This window comes from Calliopsis andreniformis, chromosome 9, assembly GCF_051401765.1.
Source record: "Calliopsis andreniformis isolate RMS-2024a chromosome 9, iyCalAndr_principal, whole genome shotgun sequence".
NCBI classification, from domain to species: Eukaryota; Metazoa; Arthropoda; class Insecta; order Hymenoptera; family Andrenidae; genus Calliopsis; species Calliopsis andreniformis.
In genome coordinates, this window is record NC_135070.1 from 4,078,705 (window position 1) to 4,103,124 (window position 24,420).

At 32.1% G+C, this 24,420-nt stretch overlaps 5 protein-coding genes and 1 non-coding gene across 7 annotated transcripts; 4 read left to right on the forward strand and 2 right to left on the reverse strand.

Moving 5' to 3' along the window:
* The first annotated feature begins 332 nt into the window (after positions 1-332).
* Positions 333-2,295, forward strand: Rpi (Ribose-5-phosphate isomerase). The gene is made up of 6 exons (XM_076384295.1): positions 333-613; positions 711-771; positions 1,007-1,122; positions 1,192-1,325; positions 1,396-1,537; positions 1,612-2,295. The coding sequence occupies exons 1-6, from the start codon at positions 476-478 to the stop codon at positions 1,798-1,800; spliced, it is 780 nt and encodes a 259-aa protein (XP_076240410.1). The 5' UTR covers positions 333-475; the 3' UTR covers positions 1,801-2,295.
* A 162-nt stretch (positions 2,296-2,457) lies between these two features.
* Trnak-uuu (transfer RNA lysine (anticodon UUU)) lies at positions 2,458-2,530 on the reverse strand. The gene has a single exon. It is a non-coding gene; the product is annotated as a tRNA-Lys (tRNA).
* Positions 2,531-5,868: 3,338 nt separating this feature from the next.
* On the forward strand, positions 5,869-9,119 carry LOC143182958 (uncharacterized). Of its 2 annotated transcripts, XM_076384296.1 has the most exons (4): positions 5,869-6,009; positions 7,117-7,194; positions 7,951-8,029; positions 8,668-9,119. In XM_076384296.1, exons 1-4 carry the CDS (start codon positions 6,004-6,006, stop codon positions 8,910-8,912), a joined length of 408 nt encoding a protein of 135 aa, XP_076240411.1. In that variant the 5' UTR covers positions 5,869-6,003; the 3' UTR covers positions 8,913-9,119. The 2 variants fall into 2 exon arrangements, with proteins under 2 accessions (XP_076240411.1, XP_076240412.1); XM_076384297.1 differs by lacking the exon at positions 7,117-7,194.
* Positions 9,120-9,545: 426 nt separating this feature from the next.
* On the reverse strand, positions 9,546-12,246 carry LOC143183712 (uncharacterized). The gene is made up of 5 exons (XM_076385388.1): positions 12,125-12,246; positions 11,164-11,298; positions 10,852-11,097; positions 10,395-10,639; positions 9,546-9,924 (listed from the first exon to the last, which is right to left on the reverse strand). Exons 1-5 carry the CDS (start codon positions 12,210-12,212, stop codon positions 9,670-9,672), a joined length of 969 nt encoding a protein of 322 aa, XP_076241503.1. The 5' UTR covers positions 12,213-12,246; the 3' UTR covers positions 9,546-9,669.
* A 1,159-nt stretch (positions 12,247-13,405) lies between these two features.
* On the forward strand, positions 13,406-15,190 carry LOC143183254 (nucleoporin Nup43-like). The gene is made up of 7 exons (XM_076384764.1): positions 13,406-13,590; positions 13,697-13,801; positions 13,902-14,026; positions 14,099-14,223; positions 14,343-14,494; positions 14,577-14,823; positions 14,943-15,190. Exons 1-7 carry the CDS (start codon positions 13,477-13,479, stop codon positions 15,113-15,115), a joined length of 1,041 nt encoding a protein of 346 aa, XP_076240879.1. The 5' UTR covers positions 13,406-13,476; the 3' UTR covers positions 15,116-15,190.
* A 414-nt stretch (positions 15,191-15,604) lies between these two features.
* Positions 15,605-20,474, forward strand: LOC143183533 (putative pre-mRNA-splicing factor ATP-dependent RNA helicase PRP1). Its single transcript, XM_076385085.1, has 9 exons — positions 15,605-15,744; positions 16,320-16,672; positions 16,762-17,456; positions 17,550-17,780; positions 17,865-18,084; positions 18,250-18,372; positions 18,465-18,655; positions 18,748-18,910; positions 18,996-20,474. The coding sequence occupies exons 1-9, from the start codon at positions 15,695-15,697 to the stop codon at positions 19,121-19,123; spliced, it is 2,154 nt and encodes a 717-aa protein (XP_076241200.1). The 5' UTR covers positions 15,605-15,694; the 3' UTR covers positions 19,124-20,474.
* Positions 20,475-24,420: the final 3,946 nt, after the last annotated feature.

Sequence of the window (24,420 nt, forward strand, 5' to 3'; positions counted from 1 at the left end):
TTATAACATGTAAAATATGCAATTATTTAATGAAATATACAGGGTGTTCATTTTAACTGTCCATTAAGTTCGTTATAAAAACAAAGTATTTTTCAAATGTCTGTTATAGTTACATGTTACTCGATCAACAGAAATAAATTCTGGTTAATAATTTTGTTATAAGATAGTGGCTGAATAATCCCGTAATTATTCTACTAAAAGCACCCTGCATATTATTCTACAATTTCTAATGACAAAAGTCATTCTTCCACTAATTACACTATATTTGTATTAAATTTGTCGTGAATTTCTGTATAAATTTTTTTGCAATACCATATTTCGAGTATTTCTCGCATTTCTATTAATGGGATTATTTGAATTTGAATTTTGGCGCCGCACATGCGTACAAAAGTTGGCTCGTCATTTGCCCGTTCCGTAAGCCATAACCAAAGAATGATTTTGAAAAAAGAATGGTTTGGTGATGTAGATTGCACGCATGGTATTGAATAGGAGTTCGCGTTTGTATTTTTGCGTAAAAAATTTCAACAAAATTTCAAGAACTATAACGAAAATGGGACCTCTTGAGAATGCAAAAAGGATCGCTGCACATAAAGCTGTTGACGAATATGTAAAGGTGATTATTATTTATGACTGGAATTAACAAATCATTGTGGGTTACATAAATATACCGGTAATCCCTTATTTAAATTTTCCACGTGATTGTTTTACAGGACAATAGTGTCATTGGAATCGGTAGCGGATCTACTATAATACATGCCGTTCATAGACTCGGTAATGACATTTTATTTTATATATCAGAATATTAAAAGTAGTGTATAAACTTAATTCTTCTTTTCGTATATTACACTATTTGTTATCATCAATATAGCACATTATACTGATGAGGTATGATCTTTGACTCCTTTTGACGATAACATCACAACTTTTTTGGATCAAATTAGAAATATATTTTAATATAAAATTTGTATTTTTCATCATAATATGCAAAATTATAACTATTTTTCAGCTGAACGTGTTCAAAATGAGGGTCTTAATGTGATTTGTGTGCCAACCTCATTTCAAGCTCGTCAGCTAATATTGAATAATCATCTCACAATAGGTGATCTAGAAACCTATCCTAAGGTAATCAAGAATTTCATAGCCAGAGTATTTATAAAATAATTTTCTACATTATTAATTAAATATTAACAGTTGGATTGTGCAATTGATGGAGCAGATGAAGTTGATTCCGAGATGAATCTCATTAAAGGTGGTGGAGGATGTCTGCTTCAAGAAAAAATAATTGCATCTTGTGCTGAGCAGCTTGTTATAATAGCTGATTATACGTGAGTATTATATTTCTAAAGGACATGTTTTCTGGACCAAGTATCTTCAATGTGTTATAAATATTTTTAGGAAAAACTCTCAAAAACTTGGAGAACAGTACAAAAAGGGTATTCCTATTGAAGTAGTTCCTATGGCATACGCTGCCATTCAGAAGCGAATTGAAGAGAATTTTGGAGGGAATGTACAAATTAGAATGGCTTTAGCTAAGGCTGTAAGTTTTTAACACTTTTGTTTTAAATATTGACCAATATTGAGTCATGTACATATATTTCATTCTATATATAGGGCCCAGTTATAACAGATAATGGCAATTTTATTTTGGACTGGCATTTTCCAGAAGACTTAACTAATTGGTATAAAATCAATACAGAAATTTTAATGATGCCTGGAGTTGTCGAAACAGGCCTCTTCATAAAAATGGCAAAAAAGATATTTTTTGGTATGCCTGATGGCAGTGTCAAAGAACAGTTTTAAAAAAATGTTTCGATAACATTACTTTTAGATGTTGGGTTGTGTTGTATGATACCTAAGAACTTATATTAAGTTTAGTAACATGTGACAAAGGGATTGAAACAGTCCTATGCTGTTTGTTTTATCTCCAAAGTGATAATATGTTTCCATGTTTACTCTCTACTTATTTTTTATTTACATGATCTTCATGTACATATTTTTATATGCGTTATACTCTGTATATCCCTTTTTTTACGAACGAATTTTTAAGGAGATTGTGTCATATAGACTGAAACATCCTCTGCACTTTGTTTTAGGGATCTGTAGTTCTATCTATTAAAAGAAAACGTTTTCTGACGTACTTAAATAATGTAAATAGTATCAGGTTTTCTGTTCTGTGAAACTTACACATGTGCTATAGTTGGTACTCCACGAATTACAGATTCTATTTTGTGTACAAATGAAATAGTCATTCGCTGTAAGAAAAATGTGAGTAGATATTAAAGTAATTTTTATACATCTTTGAATATTTTCTTGTTTATCCTACTCCAAGACCATTAAATAAACTGTGCTTCATTGCAGAATTATTTTATTTCTTTTAGACTGTTTTTATGATTTTAAGAAAATATGAATGAATTTATTCATGATTTGTAGTTTAATGTGTCTACAAAAAAAAAATTGCGCCCGAACAGGGACTCGAACCCTGGACCCTCAGATTAAAAGTCTGATGCTCTACCGACTGAGCTATCCAGGCACTCGTTATTGTCATTTCTTTAAGTTCTTAGCAAGGTAAAAATATTTAAATATTCTACTTTCAATTTTATTAAACATTTTTTAATTAATAACATTTAAAAAATAAATACAAACCGCTTATTTTGATTGTTACAATTCAAGTAGATGTAAGTAAATATTGATTACCTTTTATTAAATTTGAAAAAGAAATCATGTGTATATGAATGCTTTTATTGAGGAAGATATAAGACTGCTTTCTCGCGCGACGTTCATTCATTTTGCACCTAAAGAGAGTCGTATATCAAAAGTAATACGTCTCCCGACGCCCGACGCATATCTTATTCATAAGGCATGAACTCATCATGATTGACAATATTAAGTCGATTAACTTTAAGTTTCTCATATATTTGATATACTATTGAACATTACTCGATTAATATCAAAAAGATAAAGAAATAGAAAACTAAAAATTGCGTTTAAGGTTTCATTTCAGAATTATTAATTGTGAAGAAAATGACTTCTGACTTTGCTGTGTCTGACCTGGGTGGTGCACATTAGCAACAGAATAAGTTTTAAATTTTAAAGTCAGACACACTTCATGCAAATTTTAGGCGTTTTCTTAACAATTAATAATTTTGAAAGGAAATTTTAAACACATTTTTGTCATTATTAACTTTCGTTTTATTTTTTTAGTGTGTAGAATCAACCCTTCAAATTCCGGACATTTATAAAAATCCGATATGTTCATAAGAAATAAATCTCGGATTTTACTACTATTGTCGTACTTGTTGAGATGAGTTGCTCGAGACGAGATATATGATTAACTTTTAATAATAATTATTTATTTAAAACTATTATCAAATAAATAATTATCATTAAAAGTTAAGTAGCCTGAATGCTCTGATTATTTATGGTTTATATTACTTCATTTTCTATATTTCGAGAATGAAGATAAACCAATCTGTGGTATATATGTAATATTTTTTATTCAGAATGACCTTTAAAATATACTGGCAGTGTTTGTCGATTTCGATTTAGAACACTTTGCATGTACATTTAAATATTACATGTTGAAATGAATAAGAATTTGAATGTTTAAGTACTAAATTGACGTATTATAATGTTTTCGAAATGAAACTTGTAGAATATTAACTTCAGTTTATCATTCGGTATTTTAATTCGCTACTATTTCATAAAGCGATTGTTCAAGAAGTTTATATTAAATCAATACTCTTTTACAGTATTTAGATAAACATTCTCCTTTCAAAACTTTTTATTGTATAGTTACACACACTCACCACTACATATGTTGTCAACATTTTAATCTATTATTTATTTTATTAGAAGTTAGTATTGTTTAAGAATTAGTGAATTAAAATTATAAAATACAGAATATAGATCTTTTTGATTAATAATGCGTATCTATGAATTTTAATTTAATAATGAATACGAGGGTTCACATAGAATATTCGAAAGATTGAAAAATTTAAATGAACAAGAGAAAAAGGAAGGGGATGATTGCCAAGGGTTGAACGACCTTACCGTAACTCAGCGGGTTCTGATGTGCGAACGTTGTAAGTACTTAACGCCAGTTGCTTTCCTCTGATTTACACGGACTTTCTTATCGGTCAGCTTTGGGCAAGCCGGTTCCTGCCTTCATCTTCATCGTTTATCGACTTTTCGATCTTCTGTTTTCGGTGTTTGCATATTTTCCATGTGCCGCCCCTTCCCCTTACATACTTAGTTTGCTAAAAAAACGCAATAACGCTGCGGGTAGTCGGAAACTATCGCTATGTTCTCAAGAAATCGACATCGTTTAACACTTTTTAAGAACTATATGAAGGAAAATGATATCAATTAATCATTTTCTTCGCAAATTTCCATCAACAATATCATTCATAAGTTGTTCCCTAGATGAAATTATTTAGAGTTTTATTTTACCTTCTTCTACCAATGGTGGATCGGAGATTCATAAATTCATAAATTCCTAAGACTAATAACATCTAAAAATATTATGTTACATTTTGAAAACTGTTAGGTACTTTTACAGTTAATGTATAAATATTTAATGTGAACTTATTTAGGTCATTGTATTAGATAAAAATATTAAAATAGAAATTAAATAAAAAACATATTTTAAAGTATATAAAACAAGCTTTTAAAATGTATGTACTTTATGCTCCTCCTGCGGTTCCTCAAGAAAGACTTCTGGATTCGCCTCTATTTTCTACTATGTACAAGGTGGTTCATCAGATATTACCAATTTGATTTACGTTATTATTATTACGCGTAACGAAAAATGTTTTAGATAGAGTTGAATGGTTTCAAGAGGGGCACACTCTGATGTTATTAGTTTTGTCTTTAGATGGACGTGTAGAGAACATATAAAGGTCATCAATATATTTTTAACTTTTAACTTTGCTATTTTCTACAAAAAGCTTAAAAAATATTTTCTTTTTAATGTAAATGTAAATAATGTAAATAAATAATATACAACAGAGACTAAATTTTACATAAAAACAGTAGTTGAATTCTTCTTAAAAGTTTACATTTCACAATGCTGTGGACTACAGAATAAAGCTGACATTAAGTAAAAAAGCAAGCATTGTCGATATAAAAAGTGTTTAATGTAAGTGGTTGTCACATTGAACTCATAATATTAGTAAGAAAGTCACAATTCTATAACAACATTAAAATTAAAATATCTTCTAAACTGATGATTTTCGGTCACAAATAGGTTAATACTTTTTTATAGAGAATATCAAGGTGCATCGACTGGTGTGATAAAAAATATATGATCCCACTTAAAAAGACATTGGTGACCTTCATATGTCCTATACTCATCCTCCTATAATAAACTAATAACATCAGAACGTGTCCCTTTCGAAACCTTTCAACTCTATCTGAAACATTTTTGGCCACGCATCATAATAATCATGTAAATCATGGTGATAATATCTGGTGAACTACCCTGTATGCATATATCTTGGTCGAGACGTAATCGTTGCTTCGACGCTTTTGATATATCACGAAATCATGTTAAATCATGTCGAGGCAACTGCAGTTGTTATTCAGCCTTGGTCGCGTCTTAAGGATTCTCACCTTTTGACGCATCAATGAAGAGATAGTATGGACGAAACACGGTGCGAGCACATAATTTCTGCACCGTCTGGATTACAGAAGATATGCAAAACAAACCGCAGTCCATGGCGAAGATCATGAAATGTACCGTTCCAGAGGACCATTATGTGAATCGGTCATGCGTTTCTCAGGCGCATGTATTTACGCCCTCTTACGACATCGAAAGAGGGGGTTGGTATTTGAACAGCAGGCGCGCCATTTCATCCCTCATACGCAGACTTGACTCCTTGCGCGAGCGACAACCCTTTGTCGCTAGAAGTAATCGAACAACAGGAAGTACAAGAGCTCAGAAACAGTTCTTCTAGAGATCCTCCTTTGCGTGACGGAAGTTGATCTTCAAGGCGAGGATTCGGCATGAAGGTAACTTCCTTTGTTTGTTTTCATTTTGCGCATTTTCGTATTTTCTCAAGTCTTGCTGCTCTTAATATATTCAAATATCAGAATATAATACGAATTGTTACCGAATATCCGTTTCGTATTTATGTGGCCGAATATAATTAATTATGAATATAATTATAATTATTACAAAAATTTTCAAAGAAAAGAAATGAATTATTTATTTTAATAGATGATGAGAGAATTTTCTATATAGCAATTGCACAAAATAATACTTCATACTTTCTACGATTATGTAACATTTGTATTATATTAATATATTATTAGACGATTAGAATAGTGTTGTATTAAATGTTATATTAATTGTCATATTGCATTAATATTTATTAACTGGAACGCGATTTTAGTACAAATTAAATGTCTCCATTACTTTGATATTATCTTAATGGTATGTATCAAACAAAGTCATTATAAGTGCAACAGATTTCATGGATATTACGCTTTTAACGCGCGATAATTACGCATCGACTTGTCGACCGTTCCTTGATAGGTCGAGCAGTTTTTCAATTTACATCCTTTTCCACTCTTCCCGACTGCATAATTACATTTTAAATTGCCTACTACTGGTCAACGAAGAAACTATCACAAAATGGAATATGAAAAAATTAATGACAAGTAGCGGTCGAAATAGATTGGGGGAGGGGTGAAAGGGTTTATAATACACGTAATGAACTTTACGAGCTCTAATTATAAATGAACGTTTAGTTTCTTTCAGCAATATGTTATAGTCGCATTTACTTTGGGTACCGACGTCATTACCCATCTCGTTAAAAGTTACTATTTACATGCATGATGAACCAACGCATCGCTTGAAGGAACGATCGACCAACAGTATCGTTGGACATTAATTAACCGCAGTACAAACCTGATTAAAGTCATAAGCAGATTATGACAGTTAACATGTTTGGAAGCTTCGCGTGTGATACTTATATAATCGACATGCTTATTAGAAATTACGTGTGGCCCTCGTAATCATCGAAATTTTTATTGAAGATTGTACGCGTAACGAGGACAGATATCCATTTCTCGTCTTCGTTTAAGCACCGAAATCACTGATATTTTCATTAACAGGCAATCAGTGGTGTTTGCTGCGTTTTGATGCTTACGTGCTTAGCTAAAGTAGCACGCTCTGAGATGTCTGAAAGCAAGGTAAACTATTCTTTCACAGATGAGTTTATGCATTCGTGTAATTTGTGTTAATAAATTCTATATGTAGGTACATATAAACTTGCGCAAACGAGATCGATTTACATTGTTTATACTAAAACAGATCGTACACGATGAAACATGTTACGATGTATGCAAACGACTGATGGGTTCCAGAGTCAATACTATTTACTTAGAATAGTTTCAAACCTCCGCTTTGTATCGTGTTTCAAGTAAATAGTCTTGACTCTCAAATACACCAGTTGTTGCGATGTATGCATCGTAACACGTTTCATGATGTATGGTCTGCTTAACAATTTAGTGTGTACAGTTTTTGGTAGTATGGACAAAGAAAAGAATATGGAAAAAATGGCAAATGTCGACAAGTTATTTTCATTAGTTGTTAAATTAGAACATTTTTTATCATTGAAGAAAAATACTTGGTGCTAAAAGTTGCTCTTATTACTATACTACTTTCATTAAAGATATGTACAATAGCAAATTTGAAGATTTCCGTAATCGATTTCGTTGTTTACAGTCACAATGCGAAAATATTAGACTTGAATATTTACTTAAACACGTTCAGTTAGATGAATCAACTTTATGAAAATTTTTGTGGAATAAATTTGATTTAAAACACTGTTCGCTCGATTCTATTTGTGCAAATTGCAAAAAAGTGTAAACTCAGTTACAATTAAATTGCATTCGTTTGGAAGAGTGCAGAGGTATAAACGCGCCATGTTGAAATACGACTTTCAGATCCAACAGGAATTGGTTGATGCGTTGACGACAGACGAATCGCTCAAAGAAAAGAGACCATTTTGCAATGCTTTTACCGGTAAGGAAAGAAGTTTTTCTTAGAATCAACTCAACGTGCGTAAGGGAGCAGTCACGCTTAACCAACACCATCGATGGCACCGATCGTCCAATTTCAAACAGAAATTACAGATTCAATATAGTAATTATATCTAAGAAAGAATTTATAGTAGACTATCCGAAAGTGATATTATTATTTCTTAGATATGATTAATATATTGAACCTGTCGTTTTTATGTTTGAAATTTCGTTGGTGGCTGTCAATCGGTGGTGATAGTTCAGCGTGACTGCTCCTTTAACAAAAGTAACACGTCTCATTTATTTTATGAAAAGTAGTCTATCTCGCCTATATACGAAAAAGGATATATTGCATCTCTTCTTACGAATAGTAGCATATTTCAGTTTTACCGTGAAAAATAATCTATTTTCATCCTTTCGCCACGAAACAGATCACATTTGAACATTTTTTTCCGTAACGAATCATACAAATGTGTTCTTTCTTGTGAACAAAAACAAAATGCAATATTTTGAATTACATCGAAGACAAATATGTTCTTTTTCGTAAGACAAGTAAGATGTGCTTCTTAATGCGCGTCGAACTGTTCCAGTTTTATGGCAAAGCTTGAATCGCAATACTTGTCATTACATAACTGTTTGTAGGATGTGGAAAAAAGAGGAGTTTTCGGGAAAATTCAGTGGACTCGCACGACATGGTAGCGAGCAGCAGCATCCAACTCCCACTTCCGGTCTACAGGGCACTGCTGAGAGTTGCTGCTCAAAACGTTCGTAATATGGCCGATCGTGAAACTAATGAGTATCAATTGTCAGGAATACCACAAGTGTATCTATCCAGGTTGCCTCTTCATAAGAGGCTCGATAATATTCCGTTGACATCTTTGAACTAACCAAATATTTGAAAGTATGAATGATGCGGATCTCGTAATGTCATATTGTGTGAATATTTAAGAGAAAACTGTTTCGTCATCTTTACCTTTTTTTTTGTATTTATTACATGTAGTTTGTTTAAATATTTTGATTTAGCGTTTCGCTTTCACGAGGTTAATCAAACTTTTGTTAAAACTCAATGGGATTAATAAAAGACGTAATACAAGTATAAATCATGGATATCAAATTACCTAGCGGATTGTTATCGTACCATTTATAAACAGGTTTATTGCAAACGATATCTTCTTATATTGGATATATTATTTAGAATTTTTCTAACACATTTTTTTACTCTGTAGCTAAAATAGACTTCAAAATTTTAAGTGCTTTGAAAAAGAATGTTTCTAAACATTTTGTACGTTTTACATACTTTAATATCCAAAATCTTATTATAATACCGTACTCCTGCTAGAAAACAGTCATAATTGATAGAGATATATAAAGATATATAATTTAAATATAGTATTCTAAACTTACGTTAGTCAAAATTGACTAAGAAATCTATAATTTAAGATTGAAAATAATAGTAAATCTATATGGTAGAAGATACTTCATATAATCAAACAAAAAATGAACATTGTTTTTCTTATGACAGTTTTATTTATTAATAATCAATAATCTTATTATTACTCTACAAATTACAAGATTTTTCCAATTTCTCCTAATCCTTTTTCGGGTTCAATTTTTGGTTCAAGAATGCTTAAGTAAAAGATATATCTAGAGATAAACCGTCAGTTTTATGATGATACTTCCGTCCCAAAGATATCTCGTGTTTCTCGCAAAGCGATCGTTTGAGGACGGCAGTTTGGAGAAAAGAACTTGTCGTGGGACGCTCAGACCAACGCATTCTGGATTATCTGGTTCTCCAGTTAATTTTGGACGCCCCCAAAAATATTCCGAGCAGAGCGTGGACGGATCCCAAATCCGAGAACGTCGATCTTGTCGCGATTCTTCTGGTGAGTGATCTAGAATCTGAAGGTCGCGATGATATTAACAGAAAATAAATTCGTCTATGCCTTACGAAAGACTAACGTTCATTAAACTGAGATCCAACATAAAACATTCTTTCCTGTAATCATTTGACTCGACAATGTGATTCCCACTTTGTTCAATAATTTCTTACCAATTTGTCAATACCATTTCTATAAAAGTATACAGAATCAAGCAACTGTATCGCCTTTGTTGCATGAAAAAATGGTTTAAATGGACGTGGTTTGGTATTGGGAATATGCTCCTCTTTGGTATTCTCTTCTCGATACCAAACAACTCTGATTTGAAACAGTTTTTCATATAACAAATAGTTTACAAGAAAACTCAAGCGATACAGTTGCGAGACTCACCCTGCATAGATATTTCTAGAACCATATTTTTACTACATACTTCTATAAGTAAGAAAAATGACAGTAAGAGTTGGTTTGATATCATTGAGAACATTCTATTACCTCAAGGCGAATTCTATAAGGAAACGGCCACTCGAGCATGGAATCATGGCGACTACGAGTCAGTCCAACAGCCACGAAAACAGTGCCGTCTGGGAAATACCGTGGTGTAACTTTAATGTACATGGCATATCCATTTTTGCCTACGTAAAACGTCGCGCTACGCTCCGAATGAGCAGTTCTCCAACTCACCAATTTCTCCTCGAAATTCTTTATTTGGCAGTAATAAAAAAAGAGTCTTATGGACCCTGGAACACACCAAGATATTGGTACTATTACGCTTTCGTTCTATTTATTATCGTAACTTTATTATTACTTTAGTATTACTCTAATTAAAGAATTTCTTGAAAGCATATCAATCACTCTGAACGAACCTCAGCGATATTATATAAACGTTTAAGTAGCTATATGCTATATTAAGTACATGCATATTATACTTAAATGTTTGAAATAAACGAACCATTTGCAGTCGAAATTTGCTGAACAGTGTTGTTGAATTTATCGATTTCTGGTTGCCTTAGAGATGGAGTAATTTTAGTCTTATCCTTTTGATGATTGTTAATTATATTACTATCGTCCCTGAATGTCTCCACTAATCGGGAAGAGTCCTTCTTTGTTGCTAAAAGAGCATGAAGCATTGCCTTGATCTCTTTCAGTTCACTGGTCAAGGTTTTCTCTAAAGTTTGAAATTTATTTCCGATCGTTTCTGAAATATGATTTTCTTTTACTCATAGAGACGATCGATTAGTAGGATCGAGAAATGATTTTTTACTCGCGTTGCAGGCTCCCGTAAGTATTGTTGTGACTGTGGCACGTGCGCTCGCCACCAACTCTTCCGTGACGATTTTGCAACTCGCGTGTTGCGTTTCCGTAACATCGTCGTTTGTTACATTTGCATCCGTGGTAGCTTCGACAAAAGTTTTTCTATCAATTTTTCGTTCGTACTAACAAATTAGTAGGAGAAAGCCGACCAAAACCGTATACTTAAGATACTATCCCATCAACTTTTTAATTTATAAAACAAATTGTATAGTTCACACAAATTCATAATTTAATTTAATTTAATTAATTAGACGAGTAGTATGTAGTACCCCATTTATACATACTTTATATACGAGCACACTGATGAGTTTTACATACTACATCATACAATACCGCACTCAAAAATGCAGTTTTATATATACAGGATGCAACATAAAATAATCAACATAAAACAGTAACAATTCAAATGAAAAGTTTAAACATACTAATTTTGTTATGTAAATGGAATCTGTTCCTTTTCTGAGTTTGCTCCAAGATGGGCAAGATGTGTGTACATAAACTTTTAAATATGTATATATGAATGTACCCTGTAAGTACCGGTTATCAAAACACTGTACGTAGTACACTTTCGAAATAAATCAAAAATAAGATTACAGCATTTCAGAATAACTTTATATGAATTATTTATTGGAGCATATGTATATGTTTTGTGTCAAAACTTTATTAACAGTATATAGTAAATACAGTTAAATATCACAGAAAGCAATTGTTAAACGGCCGCAGAATCTTTTGATTAGTTATTTCAAAAAGCATGTTATACGATTTTACAATATTATATGATTTTGGCTAGCTTTCTTCCTACAAATAATATCGTTTTCGTTTATTTTATTCCATTACTGTGGTCTTGGGGACCTTTAAAATAAAAATTAAAAAATGATATTTACGCTTCTCACATTCTGAGTGATACTCACAGATGGTCGGCACACGTGAATCGCTTGCATCACAGTAAGTTAAGTAGAGCGTATTGAAACACAAGAAGAATAAAACCTTTAATATCATCTCCAGGAACAATGTACGCCCTAAAATTGAGTTCATTCGATAGACAGATTTTAAGCCCCGTTATTTCTAAAAATAGATTCAATTATTTCAGTCACGTCAATTATAGTAGTCAATTATAGTAACTCTCATAGATGATCGAAACTAATTTTCAGAAACTATTATTTAAATTTTACTGGATTTGTTTCTTAATAAGACAAGTCACGCTTTTAATACATTTAAAACTTAGGAATTACACTGTTGTTAATAAGTATATTCTATTAATTATAAATTTCAAAGCGAACAGTTTTGTATTTGAATAACCGAAATATACATCTGTTTCACGACCTGATTGCTACATAACTGTCTTCTGTGTCTCTTGTGAATTACAACATATAGACGAATCCCTACCCCTTTATGATCAACTTCCCTACAGAAATTGTTTCTGTTAGACAGACGACATTATTCACATGTGGTGGAGTGATCACGTAATACTCTAGAAGAATCTTTTACAATAAAAAGCTTTTAACAAGAGTATACAGATATAAATCTAAATTCAAATTTATAATATTATAGTCTTTGAAGGAAAATTAAGAAGAAGAAAATTATATTTTCAGGGAAAGCAAGAAACTATGAGTTTTGGAGAAAATTATTTAGTAAATACACATAATACGGATATAAAGAGTAGTTTTACTTAATGAAAGTTATTTTACTTGAATAATATAGTCTGAAAAATAGTTATGTATTACTTTCATTAAATGATTTTTTTGTTATTATTTAAATAATTTGTAATCTATATTTGAAGAGTTCTTTGAATAAATTCTGTAATTTTAATCTTTAATTAGTAAACTTTTTATAATGAATAGGTATTGCATTCGCCATAACTGATTTATAGCTACAATTCAAAAATCACATTTTTTACACATGCGTGGTATATGTATTACTTGAATAAAACATAGTAGATAATTATATAATTATTTGTAAAATCAATAAAAAATATATTTAAAATGATTGCAAATATATTTTTAATTAATAAAAAAAATATATTTAAACATTTAAACACAGAAAAATAATATAAATTTGTTAATAAATTTAATTCATATAACAAATAAGAATGGTAAATTGTGAAGTCATAAAAAATTGTATGCTTATGAATTTTTAAAAGGGGAACCCTACGCGTTTGGCGCCTTTTTTGACAGTCGCATAGGAACGCGCGTGTTGGTCGATGGTTGAGGCTTTTACCGCTACCCGCTACTATTCCAAATTAAATTGTGGTCCATGACAAAAAATGAGCGAAAATGTACAGGGAACGTTTGTATCCGAGAAAATTTCCAAAATCAGATGGAAACACGAAGATTTCGAAGGAGCTAACAATTTTTTAACTGGCAGTTGGGACGATCCGGTAAGGTTATCTTCGTTAAACTTAACCTATCTCATCCTCGCGTGTTACATAGAAAATTTCTACACGAGCGTTCTTACAATTTACAGTATCGGAATTTTTACCACAGGTGAACAAAGTAACTCATTGGACGTTTCAAGTGAACGAAGATGGTGAATCTTATCCTGCAGTAGTTTCATCGTACGCTATTCTTGGAGACGTGACTGAAATAAAGGTTCTAAAAATTTATTTTAATAATACATTTATCGTTTTATGTAAACTTCTTCTTTCTTCTTTTCTTGAAACATTTATTAGCATTTTATTAATATTTACAGTTCATTTCGAGGGATTTTTTTGTGGTATCTACCTCCATAGGCACTGTTAGATTATTACAAATTCATGAGAATCCATATTCTCAGTTTAAAGAGCATATGTCCTGGGAATTTGTACATAAGTTTAAGTAAGCTTTATCAATAAAGAATTGAAGTATATTATCTTACAATATATTTTTTTTATAAATTCGTCTTTATAGGAAAACAAATGATTATGCATCTTGTACAGCACTGACTAACTTTGAACAAGACATTGTTTCAGTAGGAGAAGATGGGAAAATTAATCTTTTAACAGCTGGTCAAAATAAGCCAGTTAGAGTTATTGGTAAATATAGTATTATTCTATGTACAAAGTAATTAGAAAATAGTTTTACAAAATTTGTATTCATTACAGTAATGCTATTTGCTAAGCAATATATTAATTCTTAATTGAGCTTCTTTTAGATGAAGCTGATAGCTGTTCTATATACTGTGTTGATTTCTTGAGACACAATGAGATTCTTACTGGAAACTTAAGGGGACATATGAAAGTTTGGGATTTAAGAAATGACCAAAACCTTCCTGCTACTACATTCATGCTGTCAGATCAAGCAAAAGTATGAAGTGTTTAATATTTTCCATAAGGAATTAATTAAATAACACATACATATATTAATAGCAGAATGAACAAATTTTTAGACAGAAGCAATGAGTATTGCGCATCATCCAACTCAACGACATATTGTTGTTGCTGGTGGTGGCGATGGTAGTTTAACAGTATGGGACTTGAGACACAATACATATCCAATGTCTCAACTCAATGCTCATGGTAAAACTGTTAGCGAAATACTGTTCCACCCTGATAGGCCTGAAAATTTGTTTACATGTTCAAATAGTGGCGAATTATGGCATTGGAATAATGCTCAACATTCAAAATTGAGTTTAGGTAAAGTTTAGATATGTATTTAATGATTTCTTTTAATATTAATTTTTCAATTAATAATTTTTAATGTTGGTATACGCAAAATCTATTTAATGTCATTCTTAATGTAATTTTTATTTCAGACCCTACAAATACACATTGGTTAAATACAATAGGAGCGAACCAAAAAGTAAATGTAACGTCGCTTTGCAGCGTTATGCACAAACCAATAAACAGTATTGATGTCGACAAATCGACCTTACTTTTTGGATGTGATAATGAAGCAATGTACATTGTCAGGGATATAATTATTTAATAACTAGTTTGTTTTTCAATTATATTTTTTCTAATTGTAATATACTGATGAATAAATATCTTTTCTATTCTAAAACTATTCATTTTTTTTCGTTACCGATATATGTGTACTTTTGATACATTTAATATATCACAAAAAAAGCAGCCCACATGACCTACGTAATTGTGAAAATCTAATTTGACTGAAATTACTACGTCATTTTTATTCATACTAGTTTCATATTTCATGAATTCTATGGATTCTTAAATTTATGATAAAATTAATTCCCAATTATCTTGCTGGAAGATTAAAATAGGATTTATGAAATTCATGAAATTTGAGTGATTTTTAAAATATAGTTATTTAAAGTTGTGTGGGATACACTATTTGCATATTTTAATTTTAAATTGACCGGGTAAGACATTCTGTATGCATTACACGCCATATTTATTTGTAATGTTTTCAGCGCCATCTCTCGTTGATTTTCATGATTATGATTACTACAGGAAGCTTTAGTCTGTTAGTTTGCCATTTTGTGACGCCTTGTGTAGAAGTTCGTAAACAGATTTTACTTTGCTTGCCTTCGGAGGGCTAAGAATTATGTCAAAACGGAGAATTGAGGTCGTCGATCCGTATGTTAAGCGAAAGCCGTGAGTGTCTTTCTATATTTCCTATCGTAGGATATGCAAAACGCTACGAAGAAGCTTGCCATGTGCATTGTCACAAGTTTTTTCAATGCTAGCGCGCATCCCATTGAACAATCACACATCTCCAAAATAGTATAAGAAAAATGGATGCTGTTTATCGTGATTAACAGCTCAATAAAACAATTTCGTCAGAATAAAATTTCAAACGTGTGTTAATAGTCGTGGCTGTTACTGTTAACTTGTTTGATCAACTCTTTCGTGAAGGTTCTCAACTAAATTGTCGTCTGTACATTCGAATGTTACATATTTTAATATTTTCTTTCATTTACGCATAGTAAAGAGTGTATATTGTAAGCGTGATGCAATTAAACTTGTTTGTTACAAAATGTTGCGAGAAAAAAGTAAATATTATCATTTGTTTTATTTAAATGCTTTTCATAACCAATCGAATGTTCTCAACTTTCGTTATTTCATATTGTTTTCATGTAGAAGGCATTGCTTCGTCGTTGAGATTAAGATAATCTTTAGCTAGTGCTATATGTTATTAAATATTTATGATTGTATCTATTATTTTATAGAGATAGCTCAATAGCTAATAGTACAACTACACCTTCAACAACGCCGAAAACTCAAGTTCAATTTAACCCCTACACTGGTTTGCCTTATACACCACGGTATCATGAATTTTATAAAAAGAGAATCACCTTACCTGTATTTGAATATCGTGCTGATTTTATGAGATTATTGGCACAACATCAATGTATTGTACTTGTTGGAGAAACAGGATCAGGTAAAACTACACAAATACCACAATGGTGCGTAGAATATTCAAGAAGCATTGGCACCAAGGGTGTTGCTTGTACGCAACCAAGAAGAGTAGCAGCTATGTCTGTTGCTCAGAGAGTTTCAGAAGAGATGGATGTTGCATTAGGTAAATTATTTATTATGTTATAAATTAGTACTGAATCAAATTTAATGTTGTCTTATGTATACATTTAAATTTGCAATTCTTTGAAATAGGTCAAGAAGTAGGATACAGTATTCGATTTGAAGATTGTAGCTCTCCGAAAACCATATTAAAGTACATGACCGATGGTATGCTTCTTCGTGAAGGCATGTCTGATCCCATGCTTGATGCATACCAAGTGATACTTCTGGATGAGGCTCATGAAAGAACATTAGCTACAGATTTACTTATGGGTGTGTTAAAAGAAGTGATCAAACAAAGACCAGACTTAAAACTTGTGATTATGAGTGCAACTTTAGATGCTGGGAAATTTCAACAGTATTTTGACAATGCACCTTTAATGAATGTACCTGGTAGAACACATCCTGTTGAAATTTTTTATACACCTGAGCCTGAGAGAGATTATTTAGAAGCTGCTATCAGAACAGTAATTCAAATACACATGTGCGAAGAAGTAGCAGGAGATTTACTTTTGTTCTTAACTGGTCAAGAAGAGATTGAAGAAGCTTGTAAGAGAATTAAAAGAGAAATGGATAATTTGGGACCAGAGGTAGGCGAACTAAAATGCATACCGCTATATTCTACATTACCCCCAAATCTTCAACAAAGAATCTTTGAACCTGCACCACCTACAAAACCAAATGGTACTATTGGTAGAAAGGTAGTAGTTTCGACTAATATCGCAGAAACATCGTTGACTATTGATGGTGTAGTTTTCGTCATAGATCCCGGATTTGCTAAACAAAAGGTAATAATCTGTTTCTATTTCTATTTACTGTACTTTTCAACTTCAGCTAAATTTGTATCAATGATTGTTAAGTTTTATGATATTTTGTAACAGGTGTATAATCCTAGAATTCGTGTAGAATCTCTTCTTGTATCACCTATCAGTAAAGCTTCTGCTCAACAAAGAGCTGGTAGAGCTGGTCGTACAAGACCTGGAAAATGTTTCAGACTGTATACAGAGAAAGCATATAAAAACGAAATGCAACCAAATACTTATCCTGAAATATTGCGATCAAATCTTGGTAGTGTTGTATTACAACTGAAAAAGCTTGGTATTGATGATTTGGTAAGATGGATAGTTAAAGTATTTTTTTCTTTTAACATTATTTCCTTACTGTATTACTATACTGCTGTTTTTATTTTTTTATAGGTTCATTTTGATTTCATGGATCCTCCAGCACCAGAAACACTCATGAGAGCTTTGGAACTTCTTAATTATTTGGCCGCTTTGGATGATGATGGAAATTTAACAGATTTAGGAGCAGTGATGGCAGAATTTCCATTAGATCCTCAATTAGCAAAAATGCTAATTGCATCATGTAATCACAACTGCAGTAACGAGATACTTAGCATTACTGCCATGCTTTCAGGTAAAGTATGAGTAAGAACATACTTTTTCGTGAAACGATACTAGATTTATGTTCTATTTGCATTCCTTACTTTTTAATTCTAATAATGTAAAAGTAAAAGTTAGACATATGTCAGGTTCGTGGTAAGATAACATGGTTTTATATTGATGATTGATATTGCATTAGTCCCACAGTGTTTTGTGAGACCAAATGAATCAAAGAAGGCAGCGGATGATGCTAAAATGAGATTTGCACACATTGATGGAGATCACTTGACATTATTAAATGTGTATCACGCTTTCAAACAGAGTAAGTATAAGTCTATGATTTTTTTTCAAAACATATTGATAAATCACACGAGTATTTACTGAATTAAACGTAACGTTTATCTTTACTAATAGATTTGGAAGATCCACAATGGTGCTATGATAACTTTGTCAACTATCGGTCTTTGAAAAGTGGCGATAATGTCAGACAACAATTGAGCAGAATAATGGACAGATTTTGCTTAAAACGAACCTCAACAGACTTCACATCAAAAGATTACTACATTAATATCAGAAAAGCGCTTGTAAATGGCTTTTTCATGCAGGTACTGTTCCCAATTATATTTAATAAGTAATAGAAGATTTAGCTTCTTCAATGTACAATACTATAGTCACTTCTTGTACTGTTTTTAAATAGGTAGCGCATTTAGAAAGAACTGGTCATTATTTGACCATAAAGGATAATCAAATTGTACAGCTTCATCCAAGCAGTTGTTTAGATCATAAACCTGAATGGGTAATTTACAACGAGTTTGTGCTTACGACCAAAAATTATATCAGAACAGTTACTGACATCAAACGTAAGTAAAAGTTATAAATCGGCATAATGATACTTCAACATACATTAATTTCGTAATTGTAACCTTACATGATCTCTTTTTACAGCTGATTGGTTGCTAAAAATAGCACCACAATATTATGACTTACAGAACTTCCCACAATGTGAAGCAAAGAGACAATTGGAAGTAATCCAAGCGAAATTAGACTCGAAACAGTATCAAGAAGGATTCTAACCTCTATATTTTTTAGATATTTACAAAAATGGTGTCAAACGGTTAATAATGCGTGATTGGTCTGTTTTCGGCATCATGCCTAACATACAGTTCTTTCAAACGTAAAGCCAAAACACTAAATGTTGCGAAACTCAGCTGGAAGGATAGTTATTTACTCTATACTTTCACTTTAATATTTAAAGGAACAAAAAGACAAATTTTAAATGAAAATTTATAATTTTGTACAAGATTTAATAACTTGTACATTTTCTTAGGCTCGTGTGCGGTCAAATAAATATTTTGTAGATCTCGTTCTTTCTTAACATACAAACAAATGGAAAATTGACATTTAATCTTTGCTGGAGGCACGCGGAAAGCATAGTTGATTGATAAATGATTTATTTATGTACATTAAAAAGAAATTTAGCAATTAAGTAATTTTATCAGTAGAATTTGTTGATCGACGTTTGCACACTGTAATGTAATACTAGATAAATATAGATTAATTTTTGTATTAAATGTTGAACAAGTATGCCGGATAAGATGTATACAATGCTTGCTGTGGATAATCAAAGGGCAATGACTTTACAGAACCTTCAAACCAAGTTGTATATCTGTTTAATGGTTTCTCTCTTTAAAAGCAACTAGTACTGTTTTATCTTATTATTATTACATTTTTCACTATGCTCCCAGTACAAACAACTAAGAGAATGATATATTTATTATGACTTCATTATACTTATAACGTATAAATAACTTGTCACTTCTAGCAATGTTTTCATTTTCTTTGCAATTAGCATAGTTGCACTATCGTAACAATAATTCATAAAATGAGATATATTCCAATAACAAGCGAAGCAATTATACAGAAATATACTAAAAATTATAAATTGTAATACAAAAGATATTTTAAAAGGTCTACAAAGATAGATTTGAAAAAATCAAATTATTCTTATTTATGAATAGTAGCGTAATAGAACTTGCAAATCACTGTTCCTGTGACTCATTACTGCAAGAACACGAACAGATAAATCGTTATGTAAGAAATAAATTGTCTGCAGTATCTGACTAGAATGCCGCATGCTTTGAACAAAAGAAGTAGTGTATTCTCTAGCTTGTTTTAGGACCGAAAATTATGTAGGTTCTAGGAAAACGTTATCGCGCTACAAAAGATTAATTTTTCCTACGAAGGGTTCTCACCCGTTTATCGTTTTGCTTGTTTTAACACTTTGAGGTGACAGTTTCAATTTTGTGTAAATAAAAATTGCGCAGGTATTATAAAGAACATATAGAAATCACAAGATTCATAATTGCGTACAATTCTCATTGTATTGTATCACTTCATTCCAATAAAGCATTGGAAATATCATGATTTGATCGTGACAATTCTAAATGCATATCAAAATTCAATGTTTACCTTTAAATATTTTTCAAATACAAAAGATTTTAATTTTCCAATTTCACTTGAAATTAAACAAACTTCTATCGCAAAAATGTGTTTATTACAACGCAATTACAACGCTTTCCAAATGATACAGTATATTGAATGTTTTAAGTTGTTTATTTATTAATTTTTCATTTATTAAGAAGGGTTTTTAAAATTGTTTTTAAATTATGTATACTGTAATGTCATACAAGTTTCTTTATAGGTTTGAAATCTAAGCATCTGCAGTTTTTGTAGAAATGATATAAATAATTTGTTTATTTATGTACTTAAAATCTAAGACTTTGTGTCTGTTTTTAAATATACTAAAAGACAAAATTTCGCTAATTCTTTACAATTACGTTAATTTTTTTCATTAATTTGTATAAAATATATTTTTCCAATTTATAAGTACACAAATGATGAATTCTGTTCTCAAATAATTTAATACAGAATGTAACAAATATAGCTTTCAATATTTTAAAGGGTGGTAGGAAATCTAAAATAGAACACAAAGTGTCCTATGACAATGTCCAATCTTCCTTCGTTTTGCAATGATAAAACTGTAAAGCTAACATACCTATATACTAAATTAACAATCAGAGGATTCTGTAAGTTTAGAGATGGATTAAAGAGCAGAAAATTAGAGCAAAATAGTCTTAATACATTTTGTTGAACCTCTTACAGCTCTACTTTTTTAAAACTAAAAATCCGAGATGTTTGTAAGAAATATTACAAAAGTAGTAGTAGGAAATATTTTATAATTGTAGAAGTTATGTTACAGATAGAAATATGCCTATAGCTCTGGAGATTGCGCCATAGTCCATAAATAGGAATCAGCAGGATCTAACTGTTTCCAATGTCCGCTTTTCCGAGTACAGACAACTCAAATGATTCTGATTCTCTTTCACTCTCTCTTATTTAGTAGTTTTTGCGTGAGACAGAGAGAGAGAGAGAGAGAGAGAGAGAGAGAGAGTGTCAGTGCGGCCAGAATTGCTGAGCTGGATGTATATTAAGCTCCGATGCACATGAGTGACTTTTCGATGTGCAATCTCGCTGCGATCATGTATTTTTTTTTGTTTTCCCAGGTACAAACACATATAGAGACATGTGATCGCAGCGAGATCGCACATCAAAAAATCGCTCGTGTGCATTGGGATTGTGGTTGATTGGAGTGGATCGGGGTGAAAGGTAGTTCCAGATAGATCGTCTAAGCTTAGATGGCGCTAGTTACGTACTAGCGTAGTAACCGTCGACACCGATTTGAGGCGCCACTATCAAGTTGATGTTTGAATTTAAAAATGGATAGCTTGACTTGCTTGAGAACTTTAAGATAGTTACTTTGTTTTCTTGCGTGGTTTCGAGTGGTTCCTGTTTATTTCTGTGCATTTCAGTGCATTGCCTACGGTATCTCTACTTTTCTACTTTATGCCGTCACTAGAAGACATTTTATTTCGGTACATGGCGATACTGGTGGTAAATTAACCTCTATTACCCAGTTTACCTGTGTTGCTCTAAAACAAAAAGGCATAAATACCCTGCACAATTGGCGCACTACTCAGTCGTTCTTGAGATTTCAAAGGGTATCGATCGTAATAGCTTTCAATCGGTTTCTAAGTTATCCTCCCCTGATCTACGCTAAAGGTTCATGAAACTTTGAGGGTGCGCCATCCTTGATCAGTGATCAGAATAAATGCCGCGAGATTCAGCACCCATTGAAGGTCGTTATCAAGTGTCTTAGAACCTAATAACAGGTAAGTTTAAATCTTCAATGTTAAATTTATAATAAAACTGTCGCGTTACGATTTTTACAATTGCTTTTCTTTATTTTGCTCGCGTTCCTTTCTCGTACTTGTGGAGGTGACTATCATCAACAGTATAGCTATCTGTTTAGTAATCGGGCAAGTTAATAGGTATGTTAGTGCGGTGCACGACCTCGATGATGCCAAAGGATCACTCTTCATCAAAGTTTCAACCTTTGACCCATCATTGGCTGCTACAACTCGAAAAATATCGCGATTCGATCAGGTTTGTCATTAAGTTAGAAAGTTATAAAACTTGGTATATATTATGTTTTATCGTAAAACCGGATGGGCATGAAAGATTTAACTAAAATAACGCGGTAGTAAGAATGTAGAATCTTTGCTAACAACAAGCTGAACCGAAAAGATCAAGACTATCCGAATTTACAGATAGGACATGTGTTCATATGAACTTTTTTTAAATTTTTTAAGCATATAATCAACTCCCAAAGTCGGTTTCATTAGTTATGAAACACTCTGCATATCAAACTTCATACCTATTGTATACACACCATTATAGATTACAATTCTATAAAATTCTTATAACCAATTTAGAGAAATGAAAACAACACTGTAAAACAACAATATCCGCTTACTGATGTATCAAAATACATTCCTGATACGTTCCCCAATTGTATACAAGGTTATCTTTTTTGTAACTGAAAATTGGCGTTTCAAGCCATTTATTGACAAAATCAAGAAACCTCCTCTCGTGTCATGATTTCCTGATACCTTTGCGCAATTCGGTCAAAAGATAAATTTGCTTCCCCGCCAATATTTCGATAGACAGCCAAAAGCCAAAAGCCAAAGCTACATATCGGTAAGTATTCAGAACTCGAGATACCTCTTATGGTATCATATTTTCCTGATACTTACCTTCATTTTCCCCAAAAGCCCATGTTACATATTGCTAAGTATCAAGAACTCGAAATACCTGCTTTGGTATCATGTTCTGATACTTACATTCATTTTCGGCAATAGCCAAAGTTACGTATTGGTAACTATTGAGAATTCGAGATACCTCTTTCAGGATTATGTTCTCCCGATACTTACCTTTAATTTCGGCAAAAGCCAAAGTCAGACATTGGTAAGTATTAAGAACTCGAAATACCTCCTCTGCAATTATGTTCTCCTGACACTTACGTTTAATTTCGGCAAAGCCAAAGTCAGATATTGGTAAGTATCAAGAACTCGAAATACCTCCTGTGCTATTATGTTCTCCTGATCCTTAATTTTAATTTCGGCAAAAGCCAAAGTCAGCTATTGGTAAGTATGAAGAACTCGAAATACCTCCTTTGCAATTATGTTCTCCTGATACTTACATTCATTTTCGGCAATAGCCAAAGTTACGTATTGGTAACTATTGAGAAATCGAGATACCTCCTTCAGGATTATGTTCTCCTGATACTTACGTTTAATTTCGGCAAAAGCTAAAGTCAGATATTGGTAATTATGAAGAACTCGAGATACCTCCTTTGCTATTATGTTCTCCTGATCCTTAATTTTAATTTTGGCAAAAGCCAAAGTCAGATATTGGTAAGTATCGAGAACTCGAAATACCTCCTTTGCAATTATGTTCTCCTGATACTTACATTCATTTTCGGCAATAGCCAAAGTTACGTATTGGTAACTATTGAGAATTCGAGATACCTCCTTCAGGATTATGTTCTCCTGATACTTACATTTATTTTCGGCAATAGCCAAAGTTACGTATTGGTAACTATTGAGAAATCGAGATACCTCCTTCAGCATTATGTTCTCCTGATACTTACATTCATTTTCGGCAATAGCCAAAGTTAGACATTGGTAAGTATCAAGAACTCGAAAGACCTCCTTTGCTATTATGTTCTCCTGATACTTACATTCATTTTCGGCAAAAGCCAAAGTCAGATATTGGTAAGTATCCAGAACTCGAAATACCTCCTTTGCTATTATGTTCTCCTGATACTTACATTCATTTTCGGCAATAGCCAAAGTTACGTATTGGTAACTATTGAGAAATCGAGATACCTCCTTCAGGATTATGTTCTCCTGATACTTACATTCATTTTCGGCAATAGCCAAAGTTACGTATTGGTAACTATTGAGAAATC

What these genes read in the sequence shown, in the direction of transcription:
- Rpi (XM_076384295.1), top strand. Translation starts at nt 476, where the DNA reads ATGGTATTGAATAGGAGTTCGCGTTTGTATTTTTGCGTAAAAAATTTC. An exon ending in CTGTTGACGAATATGTAAAG is followed by an intron (nt 614 to 710) that starts GTGATTATTATT and finishes ATTGTTTTACAG; the next exon opens with GACAATAGTGTCATTGGAAT. An exon ending in ATCTAGAAACCTATCCTAAG is followed by an intron (nt 1,123 to 1,191) that starts GTAATCAAGAAT and finishes AAATATTAACAG; the next exon opens with TTGGATTGTGCAATTGATGG.
- LOC143182958 (XM_076384296.1), top strand. An exon ending in CTGAGATGTCTGAAAGCAAG is followed by an intron (nt 7,195 to 7,950) that starts GTAAACTATTCT and finishes TACGACTTTCAG; the next exon opens with ATCCAACAGGAATTGGTTGA. An exon ending in ATTTTGCAATGCTTTTACCG is followed by an intron (nt 8,030 to 8,667) that starts GTAAGGAAAGAA and finishes AACTGTTTGTAG; the next exon opens with GATGTGGAAAAAAGAGGAGT.
- LOC143183712 (XM_076385388.1), bottom strand. Translation starts at nt 12,212, where the DNA reads ATGATATTAAAGGTTTTATTCTTCTTGTGTTTCAATACGCTCTACTTA. An exon ending in TACGGGAGCCTGCAACGCGA is followed by an intron (nt 11,098 to 11,163) that starts GTAAAAAATCAT and finishes ATCATATTTCAG; the next exon opens with AAACGATCGGAAATAAATTT. An exon ending in GCAAATTTCGACTGCAAATG is followed by an intron (nt 10,640 to 10,851) that starts GTTCGTTTATTT and finishes GGTGTGTTCCAG; the next exon opens with GGTCCATAAGACTCTTTTTT.
- LOC143183254 (XM_076384764.1), top strand. Translation starts at nt 13,477, where the DNA reads ATGAGCGAAAATGTACAGGGAACGTTTGTATCCGAGAAAATTTCCAAA. An exon ending in GAATTTGTACATAAGTTTAA is followed by an intron (nt 14,027 to 14,098) that starts GTAAGCTTTATC and finishes TCGTCTTTATAG; the next exon opens with GAAAACAAATGATTATGCAT. An exon ending in TAAGCCAGTTAGAGTTATTG is followed by an intron (nt 14,224 to 14,342) that starts GTAAATATAGTA and finishes AGCTTCTTTTAG; the next exon opens with ATGAAGCTGATAGCTGTTCT.
- LOC143183533 (XM_076385085.1), top strand. Translation starts at nt 15,695, where the DNA reads ATGTCAAAACGGAGAATTGAGGTCGTCGATCCGTATGTTAAGCGAAAG. An exon ending in CCGTATGTTAAGCGAAAGCC is followed by an intron (nt 15,745 to 16,319) that starts GTGAGTGTCTTT and finishes ATTATTTTATAG; the next exon opens with AGATAGCTCAATAGCTAATA. An exon ending in CCGGATTTGCTAAACAAAAG is followed by an intron (nt 17,457 to 17,549) that starts GTAATAATCTGT and finishes ATTTTGTAACAG; the next exon opens with GTGTATAATCCTAGAATTCG.